General features: G+C 32.3%; 1 protein-coding gene across 1 annotated transcript in view; it reads right to left on the reverse strand.

Moving 5' to 3' along the window:
* LOC143064360 (receptor-type tyrosine-protein phosphatase N2-like) overlaps positions 1-13,780 on the reverse strand; it is a 141,065-nt gene that overhangs the window by 45,825 nt on the left and 81,460 nt on the right. The window contains exon 10 of the mRNA XM_076237128.1: positions 10,327-10,403. Within this exon, the coding sequence (XP_076093243.1) occupies positions 10,327-10,403 (77 nt within the window). The remainder of the gene's footprint in view (positions 1-10,326; positions 10,404-13,780) is intronic.

Consider the following 13,780-nt stretch of genomic DNA (forward strand, 5'->3'; position numbering starts at 1 on the left):
ATATTATTGTTTGTACTGTGTCTGTTAAGTGTTGATTAAATTCTTAAAGGCATGCAGCCATTAAAATGTTCAGTTGCCTAGTCTGTAATGCCTGTGGTAAAAGAAAAACAAACACCTGGAATCCTCCAGAAGACCGTTTCAGTTTCAAGTAAAATACAGATAACTTTCTTAATACTTTCACTAGAGCTTTGATTCTAAAAGGTTTGGAGTGAAATCTTGCAGTCTCTTCCTAGTACAAATATTGGATGCATGCTTAACTCTAATAATGTTTTAAACACATCAGTTTAATAGTCTCTTCTCACTAATTAAAAACAATGATCAATTTTTTTATATTCAGAATTGCTGCAAAAACACTCTTTGACTAAAAAATAATGTCCCAAGAACCCGTTCAACCCTGTAATCACAATCAACCCAATTTTCCTGTGTAAACAAACTGAATATGTATGTTAATTACAAAACACACGACTATTAAATGGACCACTGTGAATAAAATGATGCCTGTATGTCCGTATTGAATATGAATAAGCATGTTTTATGACAGGAGATATATGGAATAGTTTTTAACCTATCACTACAAATAAGTTATGATGAAAATAATCTCTGAAATATAACTGATGATCTTCAGTTCACCTACAACTCCTAATGGGACATAGAAATTTGTTGGGTATTGATTTAAGGCAAAAGGAGATTTACGACAATATTACTGACATATTAATCCTTGACGGTGATGTGAGAAAAATCAGTTACTATAGATATTGTATTAAATTCTGACCATCAAATTCCCATCTCCCTCCCAAGTGCAAATAATAGCTATGTACGGAAGCAAATTACACACAAGACAGAGCTTTACACAGGATATTACTGTGCTTAGCTTGTGTTAATGAGACTAAACCAAAAAACATCTGCTTCACAAAATTCCTGATTTCAATTCCCAGACGAGACCCGGATTGCATCCAAAGATTTCCACTGTTGACACAGTGTGACTTTATCCAATCGATATACAACTAAAATTCAGTATTACGACTTAAATGACAAATATATGAACTGATCGTGACAGTTTTGCTGTCTCGGGAGTTACGATAAATAACTTTTAGGTACTTTAGGGCTTAATACATAATGGATACACTAGTAACTGTCCTTTGGTCATAAAGGTGAACGTCAGTGTATAGAGAAACTGCCCATTGGTCATCAAATGATAACTAGTGTATGATCTGGAAATCATACTGAGTGCCTTTAGAAAAGCAACTAATCATTTTCTAAACATATTTTTTTTTTTACTCATTTTGAATACAATTACAAACTACTTTCAATGCATTTACTTATTTCAGTTCAGAATCTTGCGATAAGTTCCACAGACCAATGTCAATTTTTTTTTATTGAATGGGTTGTGCCTGACTGAGTAATAATTACTCCATTGAGCAATCTACTCTAAACATGACATAATAACATAATCTTTCTAGGACAACAGAAAGAATACAGGAAAATAAACAAGAGTGAAAGTCCTCTTTAGAGGTCAAAATCAATACAACTTTCCATCCAAATCCAATCACTTCAAGAAATGCAAAGAATGTGTTCTGCTCTTGTTGTCTTCATTCCCCGTCTCTATTCTCAATTTAAAAACTAGAAAAATTTATGATTGTGGCCAAGTTAGTTTAAATTTGGCCCAGTAGTTTCAGAGAAGAAGATTTGTGAACAAGTTACAAAAAATGACGAAAAAGTTGTTAAAATTGACTGTAAAGGGCAATAACTCCTTAAGGGGTTGACTGACAATTTTGGTCATGTTGACTTATTTGTAGGTCTTATTTTGCTGAACATTATTACTATTTACAGTTTATCTCTATCTAAAATAGTATTCAAGATAACCAAAAACTGCAAAATTTCCTTAAAATTACCAATTCAGGGGCAGCAACCCAACAACAGGTTATCCAATTCGTCTGAAAATTTCAGGGCAGATAGATCTTCATCTGATCAACAATTTTACCCCATGTCAGATTTGCTCTAAATGCTTTGGTTTTAAAGATATAAGCCAAAATATACATTTTACCCCTGTGTTCTATTTTTAGCCATGGCGGTCATCTTGGTTTGATGGCCAGGTCATCGGACACATTTTTTAAACTAGATACCCCAAGGATGATTGTGGCCAAGTTTGGTTAAATTTGGCTAAGTAGTTTCAGGAGAAGATTTTTGTAAAAGTTTAGACGCAGGATGCCGGACAACGGACGCCAAGTGATGAGAAAAGCTCACTTGACCTTTCAGGTCAGGTGAGCTAAAAAATGTTAATATGTTCATCTATTTGCTAACCTTTACAACAGATGGGCCGGGTTCACTTTTAATATTATGGTGGAAATTTGCAATTAAAATAGCAACATCTCATATTTTGGGTTAAAATGTGGAATTTTTAAATGCTAAAAAATCTCTGAAAATTGCTAAACTAAAGTGTCCTTCTCTAGACATTCCAGTGTAGAAAGTAAGAACAAGAAATCATTCATCAATCAACAATTAGAAAGAATCATTGTCTTGAAGATGGCAATACCATTTATAACCTTGATTAGATTTCAATGTGTTTTCAGACACTTATTTCATAGTCATTTCAATTTTAACAAGTCATAAGCATGATTACCCATAAATCTTCAAAACAAAGGGAGGTAAAATAAGTCTTAAAAGCAGAGGGGGTTGACATGTACTTGCTTTGCCTTTTAGGTATATGAAATATAATCAATAACATCTTTGGATGATAATTTAATTTTGTGGCATTTTAAAAGAAAGGCTAAAGTTAACTTTTGAAAATGTCACATTTTTATAATACATTTATACACTTTTGAAACTTTATCTGTTTTAGGCAAAAAAAAAACAATCACGAACTGTATGTTATAATTGTCTTAATTTCATTATATAAAACTTGAGTACATGTAGTACACTATATAACTGCCCTTTGCAGGTTAATTGAATTTAATTTTAATTGAATTTCTACAATTATACATAAAATAAACTGAGTTTATATCATAAGTACAGTCAGGTTAGATGTAACAAAAAGAAATCAACACAGAACTTAAAGGTAGATAGCTGAATGAAAAGTGTTCTGAGTATTGAATTTTTTCCAAAAACAAAAAATAAAATCAGTTTCTCTTTAAATGACAAAAAGAATTTTGGTGTCACAATATTATCTCCCTTAATACGACTGTTTCTCTGTACAGGACTTGATAAACTTCTGCTTTATTTGTTGTATCAGCAATATCATCCTTAATATTAATCAAAGCTTGGCTGTACTAACAAAATCAGGTTACTTAACTGACCACAAATCTTTGATCCCAATACTCTCATCAATTACGTAGAAATGATTTATTTTTGGTCCATTTTGGCTGGACTTAAAATCATCATCTTCATATGCTAGGGACAAGTCAGGGTGTTAAAATGTGGCTGATGTGGGAATTTTTGAAACAATGAAATTTGAATTAATTATTAACCACATCTGATTAAATTCCATTATACTGCAACACTAGTTTTCAGAGGTTTCATTTCCCTAAATCAAATTCAGAAAAAGACCTTTTGTCTGATTTCACAACAAATGTCTTGTTATAATATCTAAAATAGTTCTCACTGCAAAAAAGCCTTTTGTACTAATGTTGGGTAAAGCAATCAACAATCAATCAATCAGACATAATGTTCCAAATCCATTTAGGAGATGAAAATTAAAGTAAAAAACTGAGGTAATCTCATGAACTCCTAAAGGAAAGAAAATGGGTGACATGAGCACACCCCTGTTAATAAATTCTGCATCATGGGAACACATACAAGCACTACAAATTGATCGAGATATGTAAGCCATCAGTCCATATAGGCTAAAGGGAACACATACAAGCACTACAAATTGATCGAGATATGTAAGCCACCAGTCCATCAAGGCTAAAGGGAACACATACAAGCACTACATATTGATCAAGATATGTAAGCCATCAGTCCATAAAGGCTAAAGGGAACACATACAAGCACTACATATTGATTGAGATATGTAAGCTATCAGTCCATAAAGGCTAAAGGGAACACATACAAGCACTACATATTGATCAAGATATGTAAGCCACCAGTCCATAAAGGCTAAAAGGAACACATACAAGCACTACATATTGATTGAGATATGTAAGCTATCAGTCCATAAAGGCTAAAGGGAACACATACAAGCACAACATATTGATCGAGATATGTAAGCTATCAGTCCATAAAGGCTAAAGGGAACACATACAAGCACTACATATTGATTGAGATATGTAAGCTATCAGTCCATAAAGGCTAAAGGGAACACATACAAGCACTACATATTGATCAAGATATGTAAGCCACCAGTCCATAAAGGCTAAAAGGAACACATACAAGCACTACATATTGATTGAGATATGTAAGCTATCAGTCCATAAAGGCTAAAGGGAACACATACAAGCACAACATATTGATCGAGATATGTAAGCCACCAGTCCATAAAGGCTAAAGGGAACACATACAAGCACTACATATTGATCGAGATATGTAAGCTATCAGTCCATAAAGGCTAAAGGGAACACATACAAGCACAACATATTGATCGAGATATGTAAGCCACCAGTCAATAAAGGCCTTTTCAGCAAGAATATGAAAACAATTTTGGAATTTGTTTTCGAAATATGCATAGAAATTGTTCAATCTCAAACTGATATATTGTTAATGAATCATAAAACTAATAGAAAAAATAAACCATACTTAAACTAGACAAAAGTAAGGCATGATAAAGCCTGCAGACCTATATTTTAATAAGCGAACAATATTTTGTTGTTTACTTTGCAAGTATCTTGTGTTTGTATGACACAGATGATGCCCCCTCATATTTCACAATTAACAAAGCGGAAGTGAATTAGTCTAGACTAATCTAATCTCAGGTATGCCCCATACTTGATTCACATCCTAACAATAAGCAAATATTATATATGTGTGCACTCAATTCAGCAATTAAGAAAATGCCTGCTTGGAAAACATAGCAGCATTTAAAAGACAAATTCATCACTATATCTATTTGAAAAATTTAGTCAAAATTGACTACCAAAATCTACTCATTCTGTAAATAATTAACTAAAATAAAATTTGTAAAATATGAACATCTTCATTACGTATATTATATAAACTAAAAACAAGAGTGCACACGCTGAAATGTCTCGCCTTCTATACTAATCATTGATATTATGTTGATAGTCTTAAGTATAAAGCTAAGCTTTATTACAACTGTCACATAAACTTTACATTAACCAAGATAACTAAACAAAGACCAATGAACCTTGAAAAAGAGGTCCAGGTCAGATGAACCATGCCAGGCAGACAGGTACAGCTAACAATGCTTCTATACAACATATATAGTTGACACATTACTTATAGTTTAAGAAAAATAGACCAAAACACAAAAACTTAACACTGTGCAATGAACCGTGAAAATGAGGTCACGGTTAAATAAAACCTGCTCGACTGACATAAAGATCATAAAATATTTCCATACACCAAATATAGTTGACCTATGGCATATAGCATTAGATAAAAAGACCAAAACTCAAAAACTTAACTTTGACCACTGAACCATGAAAATGAGGTCAAGGTCACATGACATCTGCCCGCTAGACATGTACACTTAACAATCATTCCATACAACAAATATAGTAGACCTATTGCATATGGTATGAGAAAAACAGACCAAAACACAAAAATTTAACTATAACCACTGAACCATGAAAATGAGGTCAAGGTCAGATGACACCTGCCAGTTGGACATGTACACCTTACAGTCCTTCCATACACCGAATATACTAGCCCTATTGCTTATAGTATCTGAGATATGGACTTGACCACCAAAACTTAACCTTGTTCACCGATCCATGAAATGAGGTCGAGGTCAAGTGAAAACTGTCTGACGGGCATGAGGACCTTGCAAGGTACGCACACATCAAATATAGTTATCCTATTACTTATAATAAGAGAGAATTCAACATTACAAAAAATTTGAACTTTTTTTTCAAGTGGTCACTGAACCATGAAAATGAGGTCAAGGACATTGGACATGTGACTGACGGAAACTTCGTAACATGAAGCATCTTTATACAAAGTATGAAGCATCCAGGTCTTCCACCTTCTAAAATATAAAGCTTTTAAGAAGTGAGCTAACGCCGCCGCCGTAGCCGCCGCCGCCGTAGCCGCCGCCGCCGCCGGATCACTATCCCTATGTCGAGCTTTCTGCAACAAAAGTTGCAGGCTCGACAAAAATCTTATAGTGAAATATAAATTCACAACTATTAAAACCTCATTTATCTGTTAATTTCAAATACTGACTGTATCAAGTGGTCATTGATCCTCATATGAGAAAACTTAAACCAGAACTTGACTTAATCTGAGCAGAGATAAGCATATTGTAGAAGTTAATTGATTCTCTACAGCCATATCCATGAAAATTCATCTTTTTTCAATTCCATTTATCCTTTTAACATCATTTCCTGCATACCACATGTAACTTGGGCACTGATATGTTTTAAAAGGTGAAAGTGTCCTTATTTCTCAACTTAGATAAAGACTACGATTCAGTAAAAAGAAAATTTGTGGAAAATATCCTAATTTCTTCGGTTCAATACCCCCTTTGGTGACCCTCAAACTGTAGATAATTAAGATTTATAGTACAATGGATAAAGCTTGACCATTAGCAGCTGAGACTGAAAGATTATTAACCCTATATTGAACTACTTACCATACATGATACATTATAAAAGAGGGATTAATCTTTCATGCTCTTTCATGGTATGGACCCAATTGAATGGAGAAGAAAATAATATTATTTATATGTTGATGCTAATTAAACTTGTGATAGATATCAGGCTAAACATATTGTATTGCCATGGTGGGCCAAAGGTTTGGTTTACAAGAGACTCATCAGTGATGCTTAAGTCAACAAATTTCAAATGCTAAATATAATATAAGTTGCAGCATCGAAGACCCCAAATTCTAATTTCTAAACCCTATTTGAAAAAGAATTCATTCTAACTAATTCAAATGACTGAGAAATAAAAGTTTCTGTCTTCATTTTTTTTTGTATTGAGACGCCTTCTAATGTAATGTAGAAATGAAACAACTGAAGCTCAAAACATATGTTGAACTTTCGAAGAAGATAAATAAAATAAAACACCTGCACACTAATAATGTACTGCCTAACTTCCTTGTAATAGCTTGTTTGGTTTGCAATTGTCCTTAGCTCTCATTATCTGTTATTGAGGGATCGCCTACATATTAACAGCAGCCACTTTATATCACAAATTTCTATCATAATTTTGATGTGTTTTTTTTCTTTCTTCTTGGTGCAAGAAAGCATCTCCATGATATCTATAGCCAAATGTATCTCAGGCTTGCAATTAAAGAATGTAATAATAGGTTTTGCCAGATTATTATGTTGACATCATGTTTCAAGGCTATATATATATCCAATAGATAGTTTAGGATTTAATATAGGTAATTAAGTTCATATTAGTTGAAAAGACCAGCTTAGAAATGTAATTCTATATTGGCGTTAAGCCACACCACCATGTGTTGTGGGTTCTGGAGTTCATTAACAGTTGTCTTATCCTAATTTCCAAACAAAATTATATACTAACAAGAGGCTGTCACAACGACAGCAAACTGGATTTATTAATATTTATTTGTGTCCTGGCAATATCACAAGAACCATTACTGATGAATGGTGAAAGTGAAAATCGTCAATATCAAATTTGACCTCCATTTTGTCATCAGTATCAACATCTTAAAATTTGAAAAGCTTAGATTGAATGGTTCATGAGTAAATGCAACAACGTGAATGGAAACGTCATTTCACAATCTTTCAAGAACCATAACTCCTGAACGGTAAAAGTCAAAATCGTCATTATTGAACTTGACCTTTAATTTGCCATCAGTAACAACATATAAAAATTTCAAAAGCTTTGGTTGAATGGTTCATGAGAAAATGCACGGACACGACTGGAAACACCATTTTTCAATCTTTCAAGAACCATAACTCCTGAACGGTAAAAGTCAAAATCGTCATTATTGAACTTGACCTCTATTTTGTCATCAGTAACAACATATTAAAATTTCGGAAGCTTTGGTAAAACAGTTCATGCGCAAATGCACGGACACGACTGGAAACACCATTTTTCAATCTTTCAAGAACCATAACTCCTGAACAGAAAAGTCAAAATCGTCATTATTGAACTTGACCTCCATTTTGTCATCAGTAACAACATATTAAAATTTGGGAAGCTTAGGTAGAACAGTTCATGCGTAAATGCACGGACACAACTGGAAACTCCATTTTTCAATCTTTCAAGAACCATAACTCCTGAACGGTAAAAGTCAAAATCGCCATTATTGAACTTGACCTTCATTTAGTTGTCTGTAACAACATATTAAAATTTTAAAAGCTTTGGTTGAACGGTTCATGAGTTAATGCACGGACAACATTTGATTGCCGCCCGCCCGCCCGCCCGCCGTACATCCCCAAATCAATAACCGACATTTTTGTCACAAAAATCCGGTTAAAAATCCTCCAAAAAATAATTAATTTGCTCTGATGAAATTCCGTGAAAATTCAACTTTTAAAATCGATCATGGCTCAATTTTAAAAACAGTCCTTCCCACTTTAAAAGTAATTGATTAAGGATTTTTCTATATTCAAAATAAAATGAAATTACTTTTTTTTAGAGTGACCATCATGAATTGTCTTCTAATTATCTTTTTTTTTTATCAATTAATGAAACAGAAACCAGAGGTTTGTTTAATGTGTTGTAGACTAAATTTAATCCTTTTTCACCATTTTTGACAACTATAGATTTTGAGTAAATTAGTTAAGCCTAAGAGTATCAAATTTACTGCAATGAAAAATTTGATATGTCTGAAAACTGTATATTGTCAAGTCTTCAGTCCACATGTACTTTCATGACCATTTTATATTTCTCTTTCATTGGTTTTTCTTTTTATATTACTCTTTTCTTTCTTTCAATCTGGTTTAAAAAGCAGTTGTAATGAGCTTGTTCTAAATTCCTCAACTTTGACCATCTGATTGTCCCTTTCAACTGTTCTCTATTAACCACTTACTATTTTCGCCTCTTTAAAGTGGATTCTTCGGACAAGATAGCAATTCTTAATTTCTAAAATACCTTCTAAATTTTAAAATCTTAGATGACAATTGTGATGCACTGCAATCTTAAATCAGCAAGGCCACATTAAGTCTGTCCAAGGATTAGAGCAACTTTTCAATGTGGAAGTAGGAGATGTCTTAACAAATGGTACCTTCTAAAACCTTGTCAGATACTTTCCTACACAATTGCCAATGATAAGAAATCAATGACAGTGGTATAATTGTAGAGAGATCATGTCAGGAACAGCCGGGGACAACGTGTGACATCGGACAACTGACCAATCTGAATCAGACAACTGACCAATCTGGACTGACTTTTTACTCTTTGATGCTTATTGAATTTCTCTTCACAATTTCTTGACAATATACACAATATATACAACTCCATATACATTAATCAGTAATTACAAATCAAGTAAAAGGATGATATAATATTTTTCTACTTTTGAAAATTAATATTTAATTGGATTATATGACAAAATCAATAGCAATTAACATAAATAATTCCCTGTATAGTGATATTTTTCTTGCCTAGAGTGAAAAACCAGCCTGGATAAAGGCTACCCTTCCTGAAACCTGCTTGCCGTATGGTTAAGTAAAAGCTGTTTTGGAGAGAAAAATAAAAGAGCCTATGGGCAGTCAATCTAAGAGTTATACTCCAACCCTAGATTTACAAGCCTTAGAAATATCAAGCTGGCATCAACCACTTACCTGTCATTTCTTCATCATCTTTCATTTCACAGAGGAGTAAAATTGTCTAGTAATGTTTAGATAACTGATAACAGATTATTGAGAATAGTATACTGTAATGTTTCATCATTGTTATTCTTAACTAAAGAATTTCTCAAATACTCTCAGTTGTTGGTGGGGTTCATGTTGCTCAGTCTTTAGTCAACTAAGACCTTTTTTTCCATGTTGTGTTTTGTGTACTATTTTTTTATATTTTCCTTATTAGCCATGGCATTGTCAGTTTTTGCCTTATGAGTTTTAATGTCCTCTGGTATCTTTTGCCTTTTTTTTTTTTTTTTATCAAAACAAGAAAAAAGCTGTTGAATTGACAGCTACCTCGGTTGTCCGTATTTTATAAGGCACTTTCAGGATTTCTTCTATTAGCAATATTCTATGCTCATTTCCAATACAGTTTAATGGATGATACATACCCCATTACCAAGACCAATCTGTAATATCTCTACACCAGTAAGACCACTTTTTGACAAGATCTCATCTTTCTTTGGTGCTGAAAAACATAATACATTTGTTTGATAAAAAAGCTTACTCAGATACAAATTTTATATATAAATACGGAAAAGTGGTATAAAAGTCAATGGAACACAAATGTCCACTAGAGTGGAAAAGACATGAATGTAAACAACTATAATTCCCCATTTGGCCTTTAACAATGAGCAAAACCAATACACATCCTTAAGAGATGGGGTATAATTTTATCTGAAATTGGATCTAATCACAAACTTACCAATAGGACATGATAGTGAAAATGACACCAGAAAACTTAAAAAAAGTAACACCTATGTATTTCAGAGGGAAGAAAAAAAGAAAAAGTACAAAATTGTTTTCAAAAAGATCCAATTCTAGTTTTAAAGTCTATTAACGAACCATATCAACAGACCACAACTTAAAGTCTTTAATGTTCCAAGTAGAAAAAGACATTTCAAAAAAATTAAGTTTCTTACTGATTCTTTTAAATTCTTTGTTAAAGTCATTTTGACATATGAGAGAAGTACTAAGTACAGTACTTTGAATCTGTAAAAAGAGAATGGTATCAATGCAGGTATGAAATTTGAGATGATATGAAAATATGTGACATAGAACTTTTAAGGCAGATCTAAAATGAATTAGAATGTAATATTAAAACCAGACACATGAAACCTTGTATATACGTATTTACATATTTAGTACATATGAAACTTCACTTTACAAGATTTCTTCTAGAATGGGAGACCTCACAAGTATGACAAATGGATCATAGTCGTAGGAAAATATCTGTCAGAATCAAATTACAGGATAAGCTATAACAGGACTACAGAAATATGGGGAGCCATAAAAAGTCAAGCTCATTAAAAAAGTTGTGAACAAAATGGGGAAAATATGTAACATAGCATTAAATTTAACAGGCTGAGCGTCAATGATATATCAACTTTTTAATCTCTTATGAATTTGATGAGTAGTAGGGTTCTTCTTAATGAGAAAACAACCAACAACACACTTCATAAGAAAAGTACTCTTCATATATAGTCCAATATTTCCTGGGTCATTTATTAAAATTTATGGTAGATTTTTAAACATACCAAAGTCAAATAAATTATCTTTTTCGTAAATGTTTTAGCCCTTACAAAGAATGAGGCAGTCATATTTCCCCAACCCAGATTTAATTAACCATGCACAAATTGGTAAAGTTTTGGAATAATAGTTACTAAAAGTAAAATACAATTTCAAATATCAGTAATAGTTTTACACTTTAAAAAGTCTGTCAATTACTTGTAAAGAAAACATTTTTAAGAAGAAAAAGTTATCATTTGTAATTTTTCCCGAAATTCCTTGTGTTCAAACCCTTGGCCGTGAAAATTCATTAGATTTTTCTTTTTTATTTATTACATTAATTTTTCATATTCCCAAGTCTCAACCAAAAAAATGTCATATCTTTACTAATATTCATCTAATAATTAAATTTGTGTAAATTTTCATTACATTTTGACCTCTACAATATTCCCATGTTACTGTGGAGAAGAGAATTAATGCGCTCTACCATTAGGATGAGAATTAAATTTTTCAAGTCGACTGACGAATTACACAATGTGATGGTGTTTTTATACAATTATCTCACAATGTTTATTTGACGATGACAAAACTAATAGACAAAGATAAAAACTTGAGCCAGGTTTTGAATTTTATTATCTTAAATCAATAAAACTCAATCCTAAACTGTGAAAGCATGCATTTTCACAATTCGACAGCAATTTTCTGTATGGCCAAATAGATCTATAAATTTGTTCATCTATTGTAATCATTTAAAAAAAATACAGGAAATGCATGTAAATTGAGAGAATATTAATTCAAAGGAAGAACCTTGGCGAACTGTACGGATCTAGCAATCTTTATAACGCTAAGGATATGAACTCAGATGCACTTGTTAGTAAAGAGAGTTAAAGCAAACAATAGTAATGTTTTTAAACATTACTATTGTTTGCTTTAACTCTCTTTAATTTAAAAGTATTTAAATTTATGTTCAATTTTTAAGAGAACAATATCCTGAGGTGAGTCTTTTTGCAGGTACAAAAAAAAAGAACAAATTAATTCAGGACAGATTCCAGCCATTTTTAAAAGGGGGGTTCCAACCATTTGTCCCCATTTAAGCGCAATGATCGTAAAAAACATAGGCAGTTCCAACATCTGGACCCTACTCCCCTGAAACTGTCACTATAATTTGTGTAGACAAACCATTATTAACAAGAGGCTGAAAAATATTGGATCATCCAATCTTAGCATAATGCATCATATAATAAATTGTACCACTTTGTGAAGTCATATTGACATACTATTAGCTTTTGACCATTACAGTGTAGATGAGTCAATTCAATTGCAGTCAATTCATTACTATTCAGTAACATGTATACAGGTAAATACCAACTACTGAACAATCTGAACAAACTCTGAGCGAATCTTAACTGACTGCAAGGGCAAAAGTTATCACTTAAACTTTTTTCTAAATACTGAAATCAACAGTTTAATAGACAGACAAAAAACAAGGAATATATATCAAAGAATCATTGATAATATCTGGTGCCTTCTTTCATTTACTTTCATCCAAAATGTACTACATGTTACAAATCACCAGTTCAAGTCTTAATGCGAACAATGCATAAGATAAAATCCACAATAAAACTTAACCTAATGCACTTACACAATCAACAACATACGAGAAAAGTATCAATTTGGTAGTAAAGATTAAGATTTTTAATATATAAATGGAAAAGTTGTGCTAAAAACCAATATCCTGGTGATGTTTTCTATACTAATTCTTTATCAGACCCTATTATATCAATGTAAAGTCTTGCATGTTTGTCTCTATAAAGTGTAGTAATGATCCGACATTATGCTGTTTTCTAATTATGGTCCAACATAATATTCATTTAAGCTTTATCACATTTGTTGGGCATGTTAATGGATGTTTTACATAGAATCCTAATTAATGTAACACCAATTACCTTAATTACAGGTAGGAACGAAGGCTTAATAAGTACCTTTACGAAATACAGTACATTGTAAATCAGCGTCAATGATTAGAAAGTCAGAATGGTCTCATCATTATTTTAAAAAGATTTGTTTTTTATGGCTTATCCTATTTGATCTTTATTATTTACCATGATTTGCCTAAATTTATTACTTTAGATAATTTTAAGCTGAGTATGAGATTAAGACACACAGTTTTGTTGTGGCAGCCTCAGGGTATAAACAAATTGAGAAATAATCCCATCTGACTAGAAAAATCTGTATGTGTAGTGAAGTGTACATAGCCCTTTCTTGTAAAATCGTCTTTGAATCAATATGGATACATTATATACAAATTATTGAAGGAGTTATTTCCCTTGACTAATA

Source organism: Mytilus galloprovincialis, chromosome 2 (genome assembly GCF_965363235.1).
Source record: "Mytilus galloprovincialis chromosome 2, xbMytGall1.hap1.1, whole genome shotgun sequence".
NCBI lineage: Eukaryota > Metazoa > Mollusca > Bivalvia > Mytilida > Mytilidae > Mytilus > Mytilus galloprovincialis.